The following is a 14607-nucleotide window of genomic DNA, read 5'->3' as shown; positions in this document are numbered from 1 at the left end:
GCACAAGTCTAAAACAATTCAAACGAAAAAACTAAAGGCCTGATTTAAGTCCAAAACAATGAGCTAAATAAACAAATACGATATACAGCAACAAAGGCCAACAATTGGATCACAGGCTCCTGACTTTAGATAGGCACATACAGAATGTGACGAGGTTAAACTATTTTGAAAGGCCCAAACCGCCCCTTAAATTGGATAGTGGTGTAAGAGTACAATCAATTAAAAAGGGCTTAACTCATCATACCGATACAAAGCGTATACTTATACATCCACCTCAACAAAAAGACCAAGATCTGAGAGTATTGAAAGTACTCTCAGTTACTGACAACTACTAGTCAATAACAGCTAATAGAAAAAAGCATGCATCTGAGACCAAAATCAGTACACATCAAACATGTGGATTTAGTGTAAAGAAGTCATTGACAGTCAGTGAATATACATGATCTTGTGCAAGGTATCGACGACATGTTGTGTGCACATCTATATCAAAAATAATAATTTATTTAGGTTTAATTAACGGATAACAATGTACTTTTTTAAGCAAGAAACAACTACAAATAAAAGCAAAGTGCAAATTAACTACGAAAATGTTGGCTTGGATGTGAAAACAGAAAGAATAGGAAATTATTATGGAAAAGATCCAACTACTAAGCCAAAGGTTCGTATTAAATAAACACGATACAGTGCAGTTTATTTTCATATATAGAAATGTTTTTAAACTTACAATTATAGTAGATATGATTTGTATTTGTTAGAACAATGTTATGTAATTTTGTTTTTAATCTTTGAACTGCCGACAAGACAAAAGTGTCAACCATTTTAGTATCAGTAGTCAGCACATCAGAGTTGACATGAATTATCGATGTTGTGGTTGTAATTATAGATTTATTGTTTACAAATCTTTGCTTTTTTTACTAAAACAAAAGGGAATAAAGTTGTCGGTATCATTAACGAAGTAAACCTCGTTTACGGTACAGAACTCGCCGACACGCTTTATCAATCATTTCCATAAATAAATTCGAAGCTTCTAAGATTACTTTATTTAACTTTTTACACGCATGCTTTCAAAGCATTGTTGAAACCGACTTCAGGTTCCAAGGCTTAACGCAGGTCTATCAATAATGAGTTATCCTTAATTATATGTTCACATAAAAAGGGAAATGCCTATGGATACATCAATGTTTTTATATATCTTCAAGGAAAATGTGTTTCATCTTTGACTTTGTCATTGCAGACCGTAACAGAGGACTTGGACGAAACAGAACAGAACAATATGGGTATTCAGAACAATGGCTACGAAATGATTGATGAATCTACAGATGAGTTTAGTAAAGAACATTATGAATTGCAAGAAGATGGAAAACAATATGAAAATATTGAAAATGAACATAGTTTGTATGTCAATCGACAATTTTTAGATGACCTGAATAAACCTGAAAACTTACAGAATAAAAATGGATGTGAATGTTTAGTTGAAAGCTCAGCTAAATATATAAATGCCGTAGATACGAGTAAAATTATTTTAGATTCATGTGGAACATTGAATGCTGTACGAACCGGAACACTGATTATAGGACAAGTTGACAATTTGACCGTCAAAACATACGAGAGTGGAATGCATGTAGAAAAAGATTAAACTTCATTATCTTTATTTTGATTTTGAGGTTTGTAATTATTAATTTTTGTATCAAAATAGAAAAAATACATTTTTATAAACAGAAAGGTAAGTTGAAACAGAATGTATGATACATTCACTTTTCCGCTACTTGAATTCCAAAATCACAACATTTTTACTATAAATAACATCCTTCCAGTGCTCACATGGTATTAGTCTGTTGGACAGCAATATCTAAAATTTTTAAATTTTGTCTTTCAGAAAATGCCTCAATAACATATTTTCGTGAATTTGTAATTAATTATTATACATGTGCAGCAGCTTTATAAAAAAAATGTGTACTACAAAAAAGTAAAACAAACAAACCGAACTCCTAGCAAAATCCAAAACGGAAAGTTTCTTAACAAATGACAAAATTAAGCTAAAACACAACAAACGAATGGAAAACATCTGTAAAATTCCTGAATTTGTAAGGTTTTTTTCACAAAAATATTTTTGGATTAAACCTGTTTACATTGCTAGGTAAACCTCTCACGTGTATGACAGCCGTATCTAATTTCTTTTCTTTTAACATGTTTAAAACAAACTGTATTTTTTAATTGTGATATCGAGTGTAAAATTTCTGTTTGGGTAAATTTGCTGCTTATCATTTGTTTTAATTACAAACCATGAGTGTTATAGCCATTTTGGGTTAATTTGCACATTTCAAAAATTAATGAATGGATGTCTCAGTAAATGCTTGTTGTTGATATTTGTGTTTTTAACGCCACTTTTCAGTACCGCTTTTTGGGCTATTTCATGGCGGTATAAAGCTTTAAGATTTCTTATGAGTTTTGTTAGATACGCCACTTTTTTTGCTCTTTACGGAAAAACAATGTACTATATAGCAACTTTTTCTAAGAAAACTGATAACCTAATTATTCAAAAAGATTGTTTTCTATTAAAGAATAAATTTGATTTACATGATATTAAAAAATAGACAGAAAGAGTACATGCAAAGTTTAAATATCTTCATTAAAATCAAAACTGTATTATTAAATGCATTTAAACAAATCTGTTATTACATTTATTAAGACCATCGAGAATAAGTTTTTTTAAATGTAAACCAGAACAAATAATATTAGTCAATGATAACAGTAAGCTGGAAGCCTACAGGAGAATAAATCAACTAAATAAAAAGATTTCAGCTCTACCAATGAGGTAAAAACAGAAGCATTTAAAACTAAATTTAAAATCTCCAACTAGGGTCAAAGCTGACAGGGGAATCAAAATGATAATGCTAATAGTAATGTAATTTATAATGATAAAACATGTTTTATGTGAATGTCAACGATATGCATACTCGCTAACAAACACTTTTACTGACGAATGGAACTAAAGGGTTGTTTATATGTCTCAGGAGTAAAAGATTTCATTGATGTTAGTTTCATAACAATATAGCATGCTAATTTATTGCCACATTATTATTATAAATTGCTTTTTTAATAATGCTGTATGTTAAGCTAAAAGCATTGTGACATGTAGTTGGTATGTGTATTTTTATAGTCTCTTGCAACTCGCACCGTTTTAAGTTATTGTGTAATTTTATTTATTATATTGAACTTTGTACTATGTTTGAATAAAGTATTTTTGTGTTCTTATTACGTACGTAGAAAAAATGTAAATAGATATGAAACTTAAATCAAAATTAGAAATGTTAAGATTCTTGTTTCAGTACAACTTTTTTACTTTGCATATATTATTTCTGTCATTACATGTACAACGGTATATTGATATTGACACAAATGTTTTAAACTTTGCATATCCGATAACGCATCATCAAACGACAGCAAGATACCAATTATGTTTGCCCACACAAGAGTCATCGGGGATTCTAAAACAATTACAAAATGAAGAACACAAAGCACACTGTGCCATATCTGTCTTTGGATATAATTATAAAACTTAGTTTTCGATAAAAAAAATAGCAATTTACGTATACGGTACAATTTTTTCTTAATTATCTGTTTAAAAGTCTCATAGTCTCCGAAATATATGATTTGGCTTTGCAACTGTTTTGATTTGAGCGCCACTGATGAGTCTTATTGTGAATGGCTAAGCACGTCTCTAGAGCACCAAAGAATAAGACTTGTATCTTTGATGAGCTTTTACAAAAAATAACATTATCGATGATATTCAAGTCAATACAGTGTTTACAACTGAGCTGGTGATACTTTAATAAAAGTGTTGACTAAGGACGCTTATAAAATATTCATAAAAGTTTAATGTCAAACAATTGTATATGTAAAGAAGATATATTAACTAGATTTTATGAAAATAGAAAAATGTGGTATAATTGTAAATGAAAGAAATTTCAATCAGAGATCAAATGACGTAAAATTTAACAACTATGTGTCAGCGTGCGGCCTTGCTAAGAACTAAGCAACACGATCCCCAAACATCTGGGAAGAAAACATGCACTATAAAAATGTAATTGGATCCTGCTTTATCTGTAGCACACATCGTGTAAGTACAAACTTATCGGTGATAAGACTAATTTGGTAAGTCACGTGTGAGGAAAAGACTAACTGCTTTAGTTTTTGAGAAATTAGTCAAAAAATTATGTTACCCATATTTTCTATCACCAGCGGTCATGTTTCTAAATTAATTAGGTGAAATTTGGTTACAATTGGCCCAATAGCTTCAGTTGAGAGAAAATTAATCAAAGATACAAGAATTGAAATTTTGTAGTTATGCCAGACGCTCGTTTCGTCTACAAAAGACTCAACAGTGACGCGCAAATCAGAACAAGTTAAAAAAAAATAAAAAAAAAATATATAGTTCGAAGTTGAAAAGTAAAGGACCAAAAATTCCTAAACAGTTTGCCAAATACAGCTAAGGTGATATACATCTGAGGTAGAAAAGCCTTATAGTATTTAAAAAATTCAAATTTATGTGAACAGTTAATTTATAATTGACCATGTCAATGACAATTCATGTCAACACAGAATTGCTGAATAGTTTTATTTAAGTTTACGACGGCAAACGTACGGATGACGGGTGACAAATTATGGCAGATCTTTAAATGACCAGGTGATCCAATAAATTTGATAAAAAGATATAAATAAAATGATATATCAAACTTCTTAACAGAACTTCCTGTATTTTGTCAAGTGCATCTCTAGACAATTAATGTCTCTTAAGTGATGCTACGGGTCAAAATTTGTAAATCCCAATTCTAATACAAAAATTTAGTACTTATTTATTAAGAGCAGTATCAATAGTACAGCAAATTACTTTTAAAAGTCTATGCACGAACTTTAAAGCGAAATTATGTTACGATTAAAAAGTTAATTATAAATAACGATACAGTCAAAAAAAAAATATCTGCACCTGTCTATACTGAGAAATATTTGTGAAAAAACGGCCATTTAATTTTCAGCTTGTCATATTCACATGAAACGAAGTCTTTATACTCCGATTCCCGAATTTTTTCCTCCAAGCTTTTATTGTTTAGTTTTGAAAACCGATCACGCCATTCGTAAGGTACTGAAAACACTAGTTCTTCTATTGGCAAATTATTTCCGTTTTTGAATTTTCGAATTTTCTTTTGGAATTCAAAACAGAATTTGAAAAAATCTTGTTCTAGTTCCGTTTTCATAATCATTACAATTTCGCTACCGAATATTTCAGAAAGAAATCGTTCTTGTTTATCTGTACTGTCATTGCCACACGTGTACTTTCCTGCTCTTCTAAAGGAAAGGTTCCTAAATGATCTTCTTAAGGATCTTCTGCCAAACGTTCCGTACTTGGACTTTGGTTCATTTGTGTTCGGATTTTCAATAAAACCATTTAAAATAGCTCCACGCATTACTGCCAATCCAGGATTTCCGGGGACAACTATATCAAGACCTTTAACGCTACTCCTCAGTTCATTTATTATTATAGATGACTCTGCGAATCCCCCAACAGCAATAATTGTTTTCACGTTTTTCATTTCTTCATAATGAAATAACTCATTCAATGCTCTTATCAATCCGTCAATTGAGTTGTCATAAAATGATCGAAATACATTTGTTGGAATCGCTAACTTCTGTGTTTTATTGTATAATAGAGATGCAGGAAGCCTGATCAGAATCTTTTCGACTTTGTTTAATTTTTCAGTTGTAAACTGTAATTTTTCCTGTTCGAAATTTTCCATTAAGAATAGATAGTCATCAGGATTGTTCACCCTTAAATCTGTGAAACCGTCTCCAAATAGTCCTAAACAATAGTCCTCAAAACATTCATTGACTTTCTTGCTTCCCCACTCTAACCCCATCACTTTCTGTACCTTCCCATGCCCTTTTTGGTGTACAGTTATATCTATCGTTCCACCTGTACAAAATAGTTATTATAATAAACAATAATATTTTTTACCTTACACCTTACTTTCTTTTAAAAACAAATCCTCGAAACATGACAGAAGACCATCACTTACAGGTTTAAACGTTCATATAAGCTCTGTAACAAGCATCGGTTGAACCAAGTTTTATTTTGTAACTGAACTGTCCTACGTTTAATATTCTGAAACTGGCTTATAAATTACATAAAAGAGCAAATAATAAAACAACAAATGTACAATGTATTGACAAAACATCTAACGTTCAAGTAATAATGCTATATGAATAGCTCTAAATGTGCTAAATGTAAAAATGTTAGTCATATACTACTGGGTTGGTGGCGATACATGATAAACTCATCATAGATACCAGGACTAAATTTAATATACATGTATACGCCAGATGCGCGTTTCGTCTACAAAACACTCATCAGTGACGCTCGAATCAAAAAAAGTTAAAAAGGCCAAATAAGTACGAAGTTGAAGAGCATTGAGAACCAAAATTCCTAAAAGTTTTGCCAAATACAGCTAAGGTAATATATGCCTGAGGTAGAAAAGCCTTAGTATTTTAAAAAATTCAAAAATTTGTAAACAGTAAATTTATAAATATAATCATATCAATGATTATATCAAAAATGATGCGACTTTACATAATGTTTGTTCTGCTTTTTATTGCCCTTATTATCATTTTTTCCATGTTACCTCCTAGGTCTGCTACCAAAAATGTATAATTTGAAGGAAGTTCTGACAAAAATGCTGCACCATCAGAGCTTTGCTGTATATCAAGTTCCTTCTGGCCACAGTAAAAAGCAGCAGCTTCTGCTTCAGGTAGAAGTTTCAATTGATGTTTTGGAATACCAGCCTGGAATGTGCAGATTTTTAGTCGATCTTTTTACACCGTCTAACTTGTATAGGCAGTTAAATTATATTTTTTAACATATCAATGATAATTCATTACTATAATTATCTTTTGTACTCTAGCCTTTCATTTTTGCTAATGTGCTATGTCTATATGGATTTTTGTGCTTCTTTGGTACATTTTAAATGGCCCTGTACTGTTACATCACGTCATTGTGTTATTGTGCTAGTGTAAATTTTGTATTCTTGTTTTTCATTTGCTCTAATGTGCTTGTATATATGCCTTTGTGTGCTTCTTTGTTACATACTCATTTGCTTTAATAGTGATTAACATTTTAACACAATGTTGACTTCTGTGCCCCTTTTTGTGACATTTTTACCCATAATGTCTGTTTGTTTTGTTCACACATCATTGTCAATATAATTGAATTTGATGCGACTGTCTTACCATTAAGAGGTAAAACCAGGTTTATTTTACCATGTTCGACATAAGTAAATGCATGTACCAAGTCAAAAGAATAACAGTTGATTTGTTTGACTTTTTGATTTCGCTTTTGAATAGGGACTTTCCGCTTTAAAATTTCCTCGCAGTTCAGTATTTTTGTGATTTTACACTTTATCATACATTAAATATGCATATGTGTATCACCATATAATTGTATTGTTTCTTCATTTACAAGAACTAGTAAAACAAGCTTAACCAAACTGTACATATAATACCAGATATGCCGTTTTTCTCATGAAATTGCGAGCTGTTAAGCTCCAAGTAACTGGAACTGTCAGAACCCACTGAATGAGACTGTCATCAAAATTAGTAAGCCTCTGGTTAAGACTGGATAGGAGATCTCCTTTGAGATATTTTATAATTTCCATTACAACATCAACTGCCCGCATTCTATTTTTCCGTCGTATATCATACAACATGAATGTATCATCTAATACTGCCTATATTTTATGATTTAAAAAAATATATATTAAATTTTACAATCACCAAGAATGATATTTTTGATATATGATAATTGTATAAGTAATTTAGCAAAATTCAAGTGATATACAATTACATGGATGTAAATATAGACAACGCAATTTCCTATAGGAACTCCCTTTACGACTAAAACTATGCCACTTTTACTATGAAGTTTCGTAAAAAAATATATACTAGAACGGAAAATTGATATGCACTACTCATTTTTATTCAAAGGTCAAAACATAGGGCTGTGCAGCATATTTTCAACATGTATATGACCCCGAACTTCTAAGTGTTTAAACCTATACTTTAATTCTGTACTAACTCTTCTTTCACTTTGGTCTTTCCGCAGAGGTCAAAATTTGCCGCAACCATGTGTTTATAAACTGGTAACATTCCCAAGTAATGTCTCTATGACTGAGGTAAAACTTAGACACCATATCTGGGAAATATTACGTAAACAAAACAAAATATCTACAAATGTTATATATCTCCCCAAAAAGAGGCGGGGTATGCGAAACGCTGTATTTTAGTGCAACCTTTAATAAACAAGTATTGCTAGAAAGGGAGGGAATACACGATGAATGTGAGTCACTTGCATTCTTATGAAGAGATAACTGGTATTTTTTTCTGAAAAAAAATTGTGAACGGTTGTAAAAGCACATATTTTATCTTCTTTTAAAAAAAAAACTTGTATTATATTTGCGTCATACATTTCTTTCGCTGTAACAATAAGAAATGGTACATCAATGTGAAAAGATGGTTTTGACTTGTCATAAAGTTTTAGTTTTTAATGTGCCGTAATAGGATTTGCAATCTAAATTGTATATCCGTTATCGGTTGTGCTCATACCACCGTGTTCGTCGTTATACTACTTCGTCAGTTAATAGTATTTGGTTTTTAGTTGGATTATCGATCTTCGCAAGTGATGGATTTATCCATTTTGAAGTCGACATTTAGGAAAAGCAGATGATTTTTAGCCATAGATTTATCTTCACCAACCCGCCCACCTTCCCTTAAATTAGTAGATTACATGCCAAACAAAATTTGACTAGGTTCTTGGGCTATAACAGCGAAATTGATGCGTGATAGGGTTAATTAGCTCTAAATATACTAGTAAGTAAAAGATGAAAATACAAAAAATAAGAAGTGCTTGTATTATATCTCCAAAAAAACACATCAATGATGGACGTGAAGTTAGCAGCTGGTTCGTTATTCGATATTCGATATTCAATATCCAACCGACTGCTAGCTCGATATTCAAATTTAGTTGAAAATCATAAAACAATATAATATTTGATAACATTAAAAGCATGCTTTTCATAGTTGAAAGGAGTAAAAAGATACATAGGAAATCGTTTTATGACCCCTTCAAGTAGTCTTTAACTCTCGTTGTCCTCAAATATAAACCCTTATCAATGCTAAAAATTGACAAAATTGCAGGACAAAGGGCACAGGGCAATGGCTAGAGCCCCTGATATCTCAATCTGACTAATATTAAGACCTACCTGATACCGCTTAAATGACGGTGACCCCCCCCCCCCCCTGTTCTTTCAATGTCAATAAAATTCGACGAATTCATAGACTCTGTATATATAAAGATTGTATCAGAAGGATTTCCAAGAATAATACCATCTTCGATATCTACGGAGGGCTATAGAAGACAGATAATGTATCCAAATTCCTTTTAGGCACGTGTGTATCTACCTATTAACTAAATGTCTGCATAATATAAGAAAAATTGAGAGATCAGGGGGCTCTCACCATTGCCTTATGCCCTTTGTCCTCAAATTTTGACAATTTTTTGCTGAAAAGTGACAATCTAAGCCCTCCGTAGATATCGAAGATGACATTATTCTTGGAAATCCTTCTAATACAACCCTTATATATACAGTCTATTATCTAGATGAGTTTTATGGACATTTAAAAACCAGGGGCGTCTCACCCTCATCTAAGCGGTTTTGGGTAGGTTTTCACTATAAACTTCTTTTCGGACTTTCCATAGATGTTTCTGTTTATATTCAAAATGTTTCTAGAGTTATCGATGTTTCTTTTTGTTGTAAGAAATATCATATATTAAATTACATCTTTGAAGTCATTTCATTGATAAAATCTATATTACTTAAAGACAACTATGTAACTTACAAAGGGTTTATATTCGAGGGCAACGACAATTTAAGATAGCTTGGGGTCTTAAACAATTTCCTACGAATCTTATCAGTTCTCTTAACTATGAAAACTATGCTTTTAATGTTATCAAGTATTTAATTTTATTATGATTTTCAACTAAATTTGAATATCGAACTGGCTGCTAGCCGGCGGTTGGATATAGAATATCGAATATCGAATAACGAACCGACTGCTAACTTCACATACATTAGTCAATGAGTAATGAAAACATTTTTTTCGTTGGTGATGTAGGACATTTTGTTGGTAGACCTTGAGTAATAAAAACTCAACGCATATTTTACAGTGTATTCTTTATCTTAGTAGCCCTCCGTAGATATCGAAGATGACATTATTCTTGGAAATCCTTCTAATACAACCCTTATATATACAGTCTATTATCTAGATGAGTTTTATGGACATCCACTTTAAAACTCCACTGCTTATATGTAATGTTGTGCAACACTTTAATTAGACTTTTTACCGAATTAGTAATAACATAAGCAACACGATGGGTGCCACATGTGGAGCAGGATCTGTTTACACTTCCGGAGCACCTGAGATCACCCAAAGTTTTTGGTGGGGTTCGTGTTTTTTAGTCTTTAGTTTTCTATGTTTTGTCTTCTGTACCATTATTTGTCCGTTTGTCTTTTTTTTTTTTAGCCATGGCGTTGTCATTTTTTTTTTTCAATCTATGAGTTTGACTGTCCCTCTGATATCTTTCGTCCCTCTTTTAAAGTAATTAGTCTATAACTATGGGCGGTTTTCTTAATCTTTAAAATACATAATGACTTACCTGTTTTGATATTTCCAACTTAAAATTTTGGAAGAAATACCATTTGTCTAACGATCCACTTTTTACATATTCATGAAAATGTTCTTCTGCTTCATATCCAAAAGTGTGGAAATGTTTCCATTCATCAAACAGAACTGATGTTGGAGCCTTGTGTCTCGTCCATCTATCAACACGCCAAGCCCTTGTCTCTATATGCTTTGTCTTTCCTTGGAACTCATCCTTACTCATGTATGCATAACCACTGAAGGTTGTTCCGAAATCAATCGTGCCAACAAATAATGGTAAATCGTCATCCTATAAGAGGAAAAAAAAGAAAGAACCAAAACTATCGAAAAAAATAGACTAAGGAACAATTTCGTTGATCTAGTACACATTTTTTGTTAAAGAGCCAGCTGAAGCCCGCCTACGAGTTCCGGTGTCCTAAAGCCATTCTTCCCCCATGCTAATGTTTTCGATGGGGGGGGACTGGATTGATCCAATGTTCCCCCTTATAACAGAAAAAGCTAATGTTTACCCTTTGTAATTATAAAACGTCTGCGACGTCAGACTGATTGTTCCTTAATAACGAAATAACTACGAACGATTTTTGTTTGTATGAGACAATGCTACAGTTCATATAAAAGTAGGCACGCAGAGACAGACATTAATGGTGAAAACATGTCTTTTAAGTATGGTTGCGAACCGACAGTTTTTCAACCGGAGATAGATCAGACTATTTAATTTTGAAGGTTTGCTTGCATCATTGAATTAAAAAGTTTACTCTTCATACTAGCCTGTTGTCAGAAAAAGCTAAACCTGTAACATGAATTGTTGTGGCGAAACATATTAAACTCCTTGGGTGATAATGAACCACACCGAAAACTGTTTGTCATTTCAAAGCATGAGTGTATTAGTATGTAGTTTACACCTACATGTAGTAAGTTGTCAGGTAAAATGCATGTAAATGTCAGTATGTTAAAGATTCGGACGATCAAACAAAACAACACAATACAAAGCAATTACAGAAGGGTAAAAATAAAGACGGACTGATGGACATATAGGCACTTTTTGATATCCCAAACTAGTCGAAACATTTAATAAATTTTATCATCGGTATAAGGACATCATTCGTAAATATAGCTCAACATGCAGACTTCTTATACGTTCAGGTATTTCACATCCAATTGTTTATGGAAATATTCTTTATAAAGCACAAAAATGTCAGTATTCACCTCAGAAACTGACAAAACCTTTAAGTAGACTTATTAAGAAGGGATATAGTTACGATACTGTTGTCAGGTTATTAAAGATTGCATATTTTGGCGTTAATATTGATTCACTTATATGGTCTTTGCATCGGAACTAAACACATTTATTCAAAAACCAGTTGTTGGCATGACACGAGTTATGTTCTTCTCATATATGTTATGATGGTATGATACTAAACCTCTTACGGGAAGGATCGTGCCTGATATTCATATGATGAAATCATAATCTTTCAATCAGTTTAATTTAAATCTGGAGCTGGCATGTCAGTTAACTGCTAGTAGTCTGTTGTTATTTATGTATTATTGTCATTTTGTTTATTTTATTTGGTTACATCTTCTGACATCAGACTCGGACTTCTCTTGAACTGAATTTTAATGTGCGTATTGTTATGCGTTTACTTTTCTACATTGGCTAGAGGTATAGGGGGATGGTTGAGATCTCATAAACATGTTTAACCCCACCGCATTTTTTCGCCTGTCCTAAGTCAGGAGCCTCTGGACTTTGTTTGTCTTGTTTTATTTTTATTTTAGTTTCTTGTGTACAATTTGGAGTTTAGTATGGCGTCCATTATCACTGAACTAGGATATATTTGTTAAGGGGCAAGCTGAAGGACGCCTCTGGGTGTGGGAATTTCTCGCTACATTGAAGACCTGTTGGTGACCTTCTGCTGTTGTCTTTTCTATTGTCGTGTAGTTGTCCCTCTGACACATTCCCAATTTCCATTTTCAATTTTATTTACAGTATGGTAGAAATATAGACCGGCTGGTAGTGTAAACATGTAGAAAGATTAATAGACACATACTCAGACTGGTGCAGATTGATGGATTCATACTCAGACTGGTGGATTTGTTGTTAGACTGTTGGAAATGTACACTGACTGGTAAACATGTAGATAAACTATTAAACACGAAGCATGTGGACATGAAGACAGAATAATAGTCACAAAGACGGAAATTCAACACAACAACGAAAACCCAAAGACATTCAAATATTAACATATGATTCCAGATATACAGTGCTATGTTATAGAAACAATTCTTACCCGAGGTTTCTCTTTCATTATTATATCAACGTCTTCTGGCGTATGGCTTTGTGTCTGGTGTTATATATAACAATAGAAAAAATAATGTTTCGTTATTTGCATCAAAATAAATAAAAACATGCATATTTGATTAACAAATTATGTTATCAAACATGGAAAACCATTTCAATCATTTTCAATCAAAAATAGTCAATGACATACAAGGTTAGCTTTATTTGAAGGACCAGGGGCCTTTAGAATTCCAGAAAAATGTGTATCAAAATCATGTCAAATCCGATGTGACTTACGACTGGGTTGATGATACCTTCAGGGACTTACAGTCGACTAGCAATTGTATTAACCCAGTGCTGGCAAATAAAATTTATATCATAGTAATTTCGTGCTTCTTACGTGTTTTTTTTTTTCTCCTTTTTTATTTGCTTTGTTATGACCGCTTACACCCAAACATTTGAAATCCAAGGAATTGTAATACGCAAGATGCACGAAATTACTATGGTGAAAAATATCCTACGGATGATATATCCGACAGATTGTGTACCTTATTTTCTTAAAGCTTTCTGATCTATCATCATAGAATTCAAGACCAAAGTGTTAAAAATCATGTGTATTCTGATTTTATCTTGATTTATCTTTGGTTGTTTCTTAAACCAAAAACGAGAACCAGGGTAAACATATTACCCTCGGTTACAATCAAATGTGTAAACCACACTTGTTCATACATTTTATCTAAGCCTATGAAAGCTGAGAGTAGAAAATATTCGTCCAAAATATACTTTTGACATGCTTTTTAGCAAAACAATATCTTACCCGATTAGTATTATCAAGTTGTAATTCATTGACTTCCTGTATTTGGCTTTGTGTCTGGTATAATATATAACAATACAGTAAATATTTTGAATCACAAAAACATTGTGTCCTCATTTACATCAGAAAATAAATTATAAGTTAGATATTAAAATTACATTATATCGGATAAAACATGTCGAAAATAAATTGTACTTTTTTTAATATTAATCATTGACCTTTTTTTTTTACATTTTTGACTCAAAATTCATAATTTGATTATTCTTTAACATTAAATACAGAGTTAAAATGGTCTTACACTGGAAAGGCAGCAACCATTGCCCATTGCTATTTCCTACAAAATAAAATACTTAGTAGTGTATATGTAACTTAAATTTTGTAAAGACATTTCTAATCTTTAAGTATTGTTTGAACAATCTAATATATGTAGCTTATGATCACAGGGTTATCAACAAGGAGTTATCAAATGAAAAGAAGGAGAGTTAAATTGTTTGTAAAACTTTAAAATAATTGATTTTTCTCTTTCTGAATATATCCTATACTTGATTGAATAATATATCGTGAAAACATAAGTTAACACTATAGTAACTTATAAAATTAGATTCGTGTCGTGGCATGTGCTTTAAATGTATTGATGATTTTGATGAAGCATATGTTTTACTCGATAAATACGTCTGCTTTGTTAAAAAAACATATACTAGTATATACTTATAATACGTCATAATGCTAGAGAGTTTTTGGAAATGCGTGT

The 14607-nt window shown here is 32.0% G+C and overlaps 2 protein-coding genes across 2 annotated transcripts in view; one reads left to right on the top strand and one right to left on the bottom strand.

Moving 5' to 3' along the window:
- Window positions 1-14607, top strand: part of LOC143054667 (uncharacterized) — a 232286-nt gene that overhangs the window by 36830 nt on the left and 180849 nt on the right. The gene's annotated exons all lie outside the window — the stretch shown is intronic.
- On the bottom strand, window positions 4935-13101 carry LOC143053535 (heat shock 70 kDa protein 12A-like). Its single transcript, XM_076226330.1, has 5 exons — window positions 13053-13101; window positions 10763-11056; window positions 7554-7778; window positions 6678-6837; window positions 4935-5971 (listed from the first exon to the last, which is right to left on the bottom strand). The coding sequence occupies exons 1-5, from the start codon at window positions 13068-13070 to the stop codon at window positions 4992-4994; spliced, it is 1677 nt and encodes a 558-aa protein (XP_076082445.1). The 5' UTR covers window positions 13071-13101; the 3' UTR covers window positions 4935-4991.

Source organism: Mytilus galloprovincialis, chromosome 12 (genome assembly GCF_965363235.1).
Source record: "Mytilus galloprovincialis chromosome 12, xbMytGall1.hap1.1, whole genome shotgun sequence".
NCBI classification, from domain to species: domain Eukaryota; kingdom Metazoa; phylum Mollusca; class Bivalvia; order Mytilida; family Mytilidae; genus Mytilus; species Mytilus galloprovincialis.
The sequence above is the reverse complement of the archived record's forward strand: the minus strand, read 5'-3'. Positions and strand labels throughout refer to the sequence as shown.

Bases quoted from the DNA above. Each gene is read 5' to 3' on its own strand.
- LOC143053535 (XM_076226330.1), bottom strand. The intron at 6,838-7,553 runs GTATTATATGTA...TGCACATTCCAG, and splicing joins TGAGAAAAACGGCATATCTG to GCTGGTATTCCAAAACATCA. The intron at 5,972-6,677 runs GTAACATGGAAA...TATTTTGTACAG, and splicing joins TTTGGTAGCAGACCTAGGAG to GTGGAACGATAGATATAACT.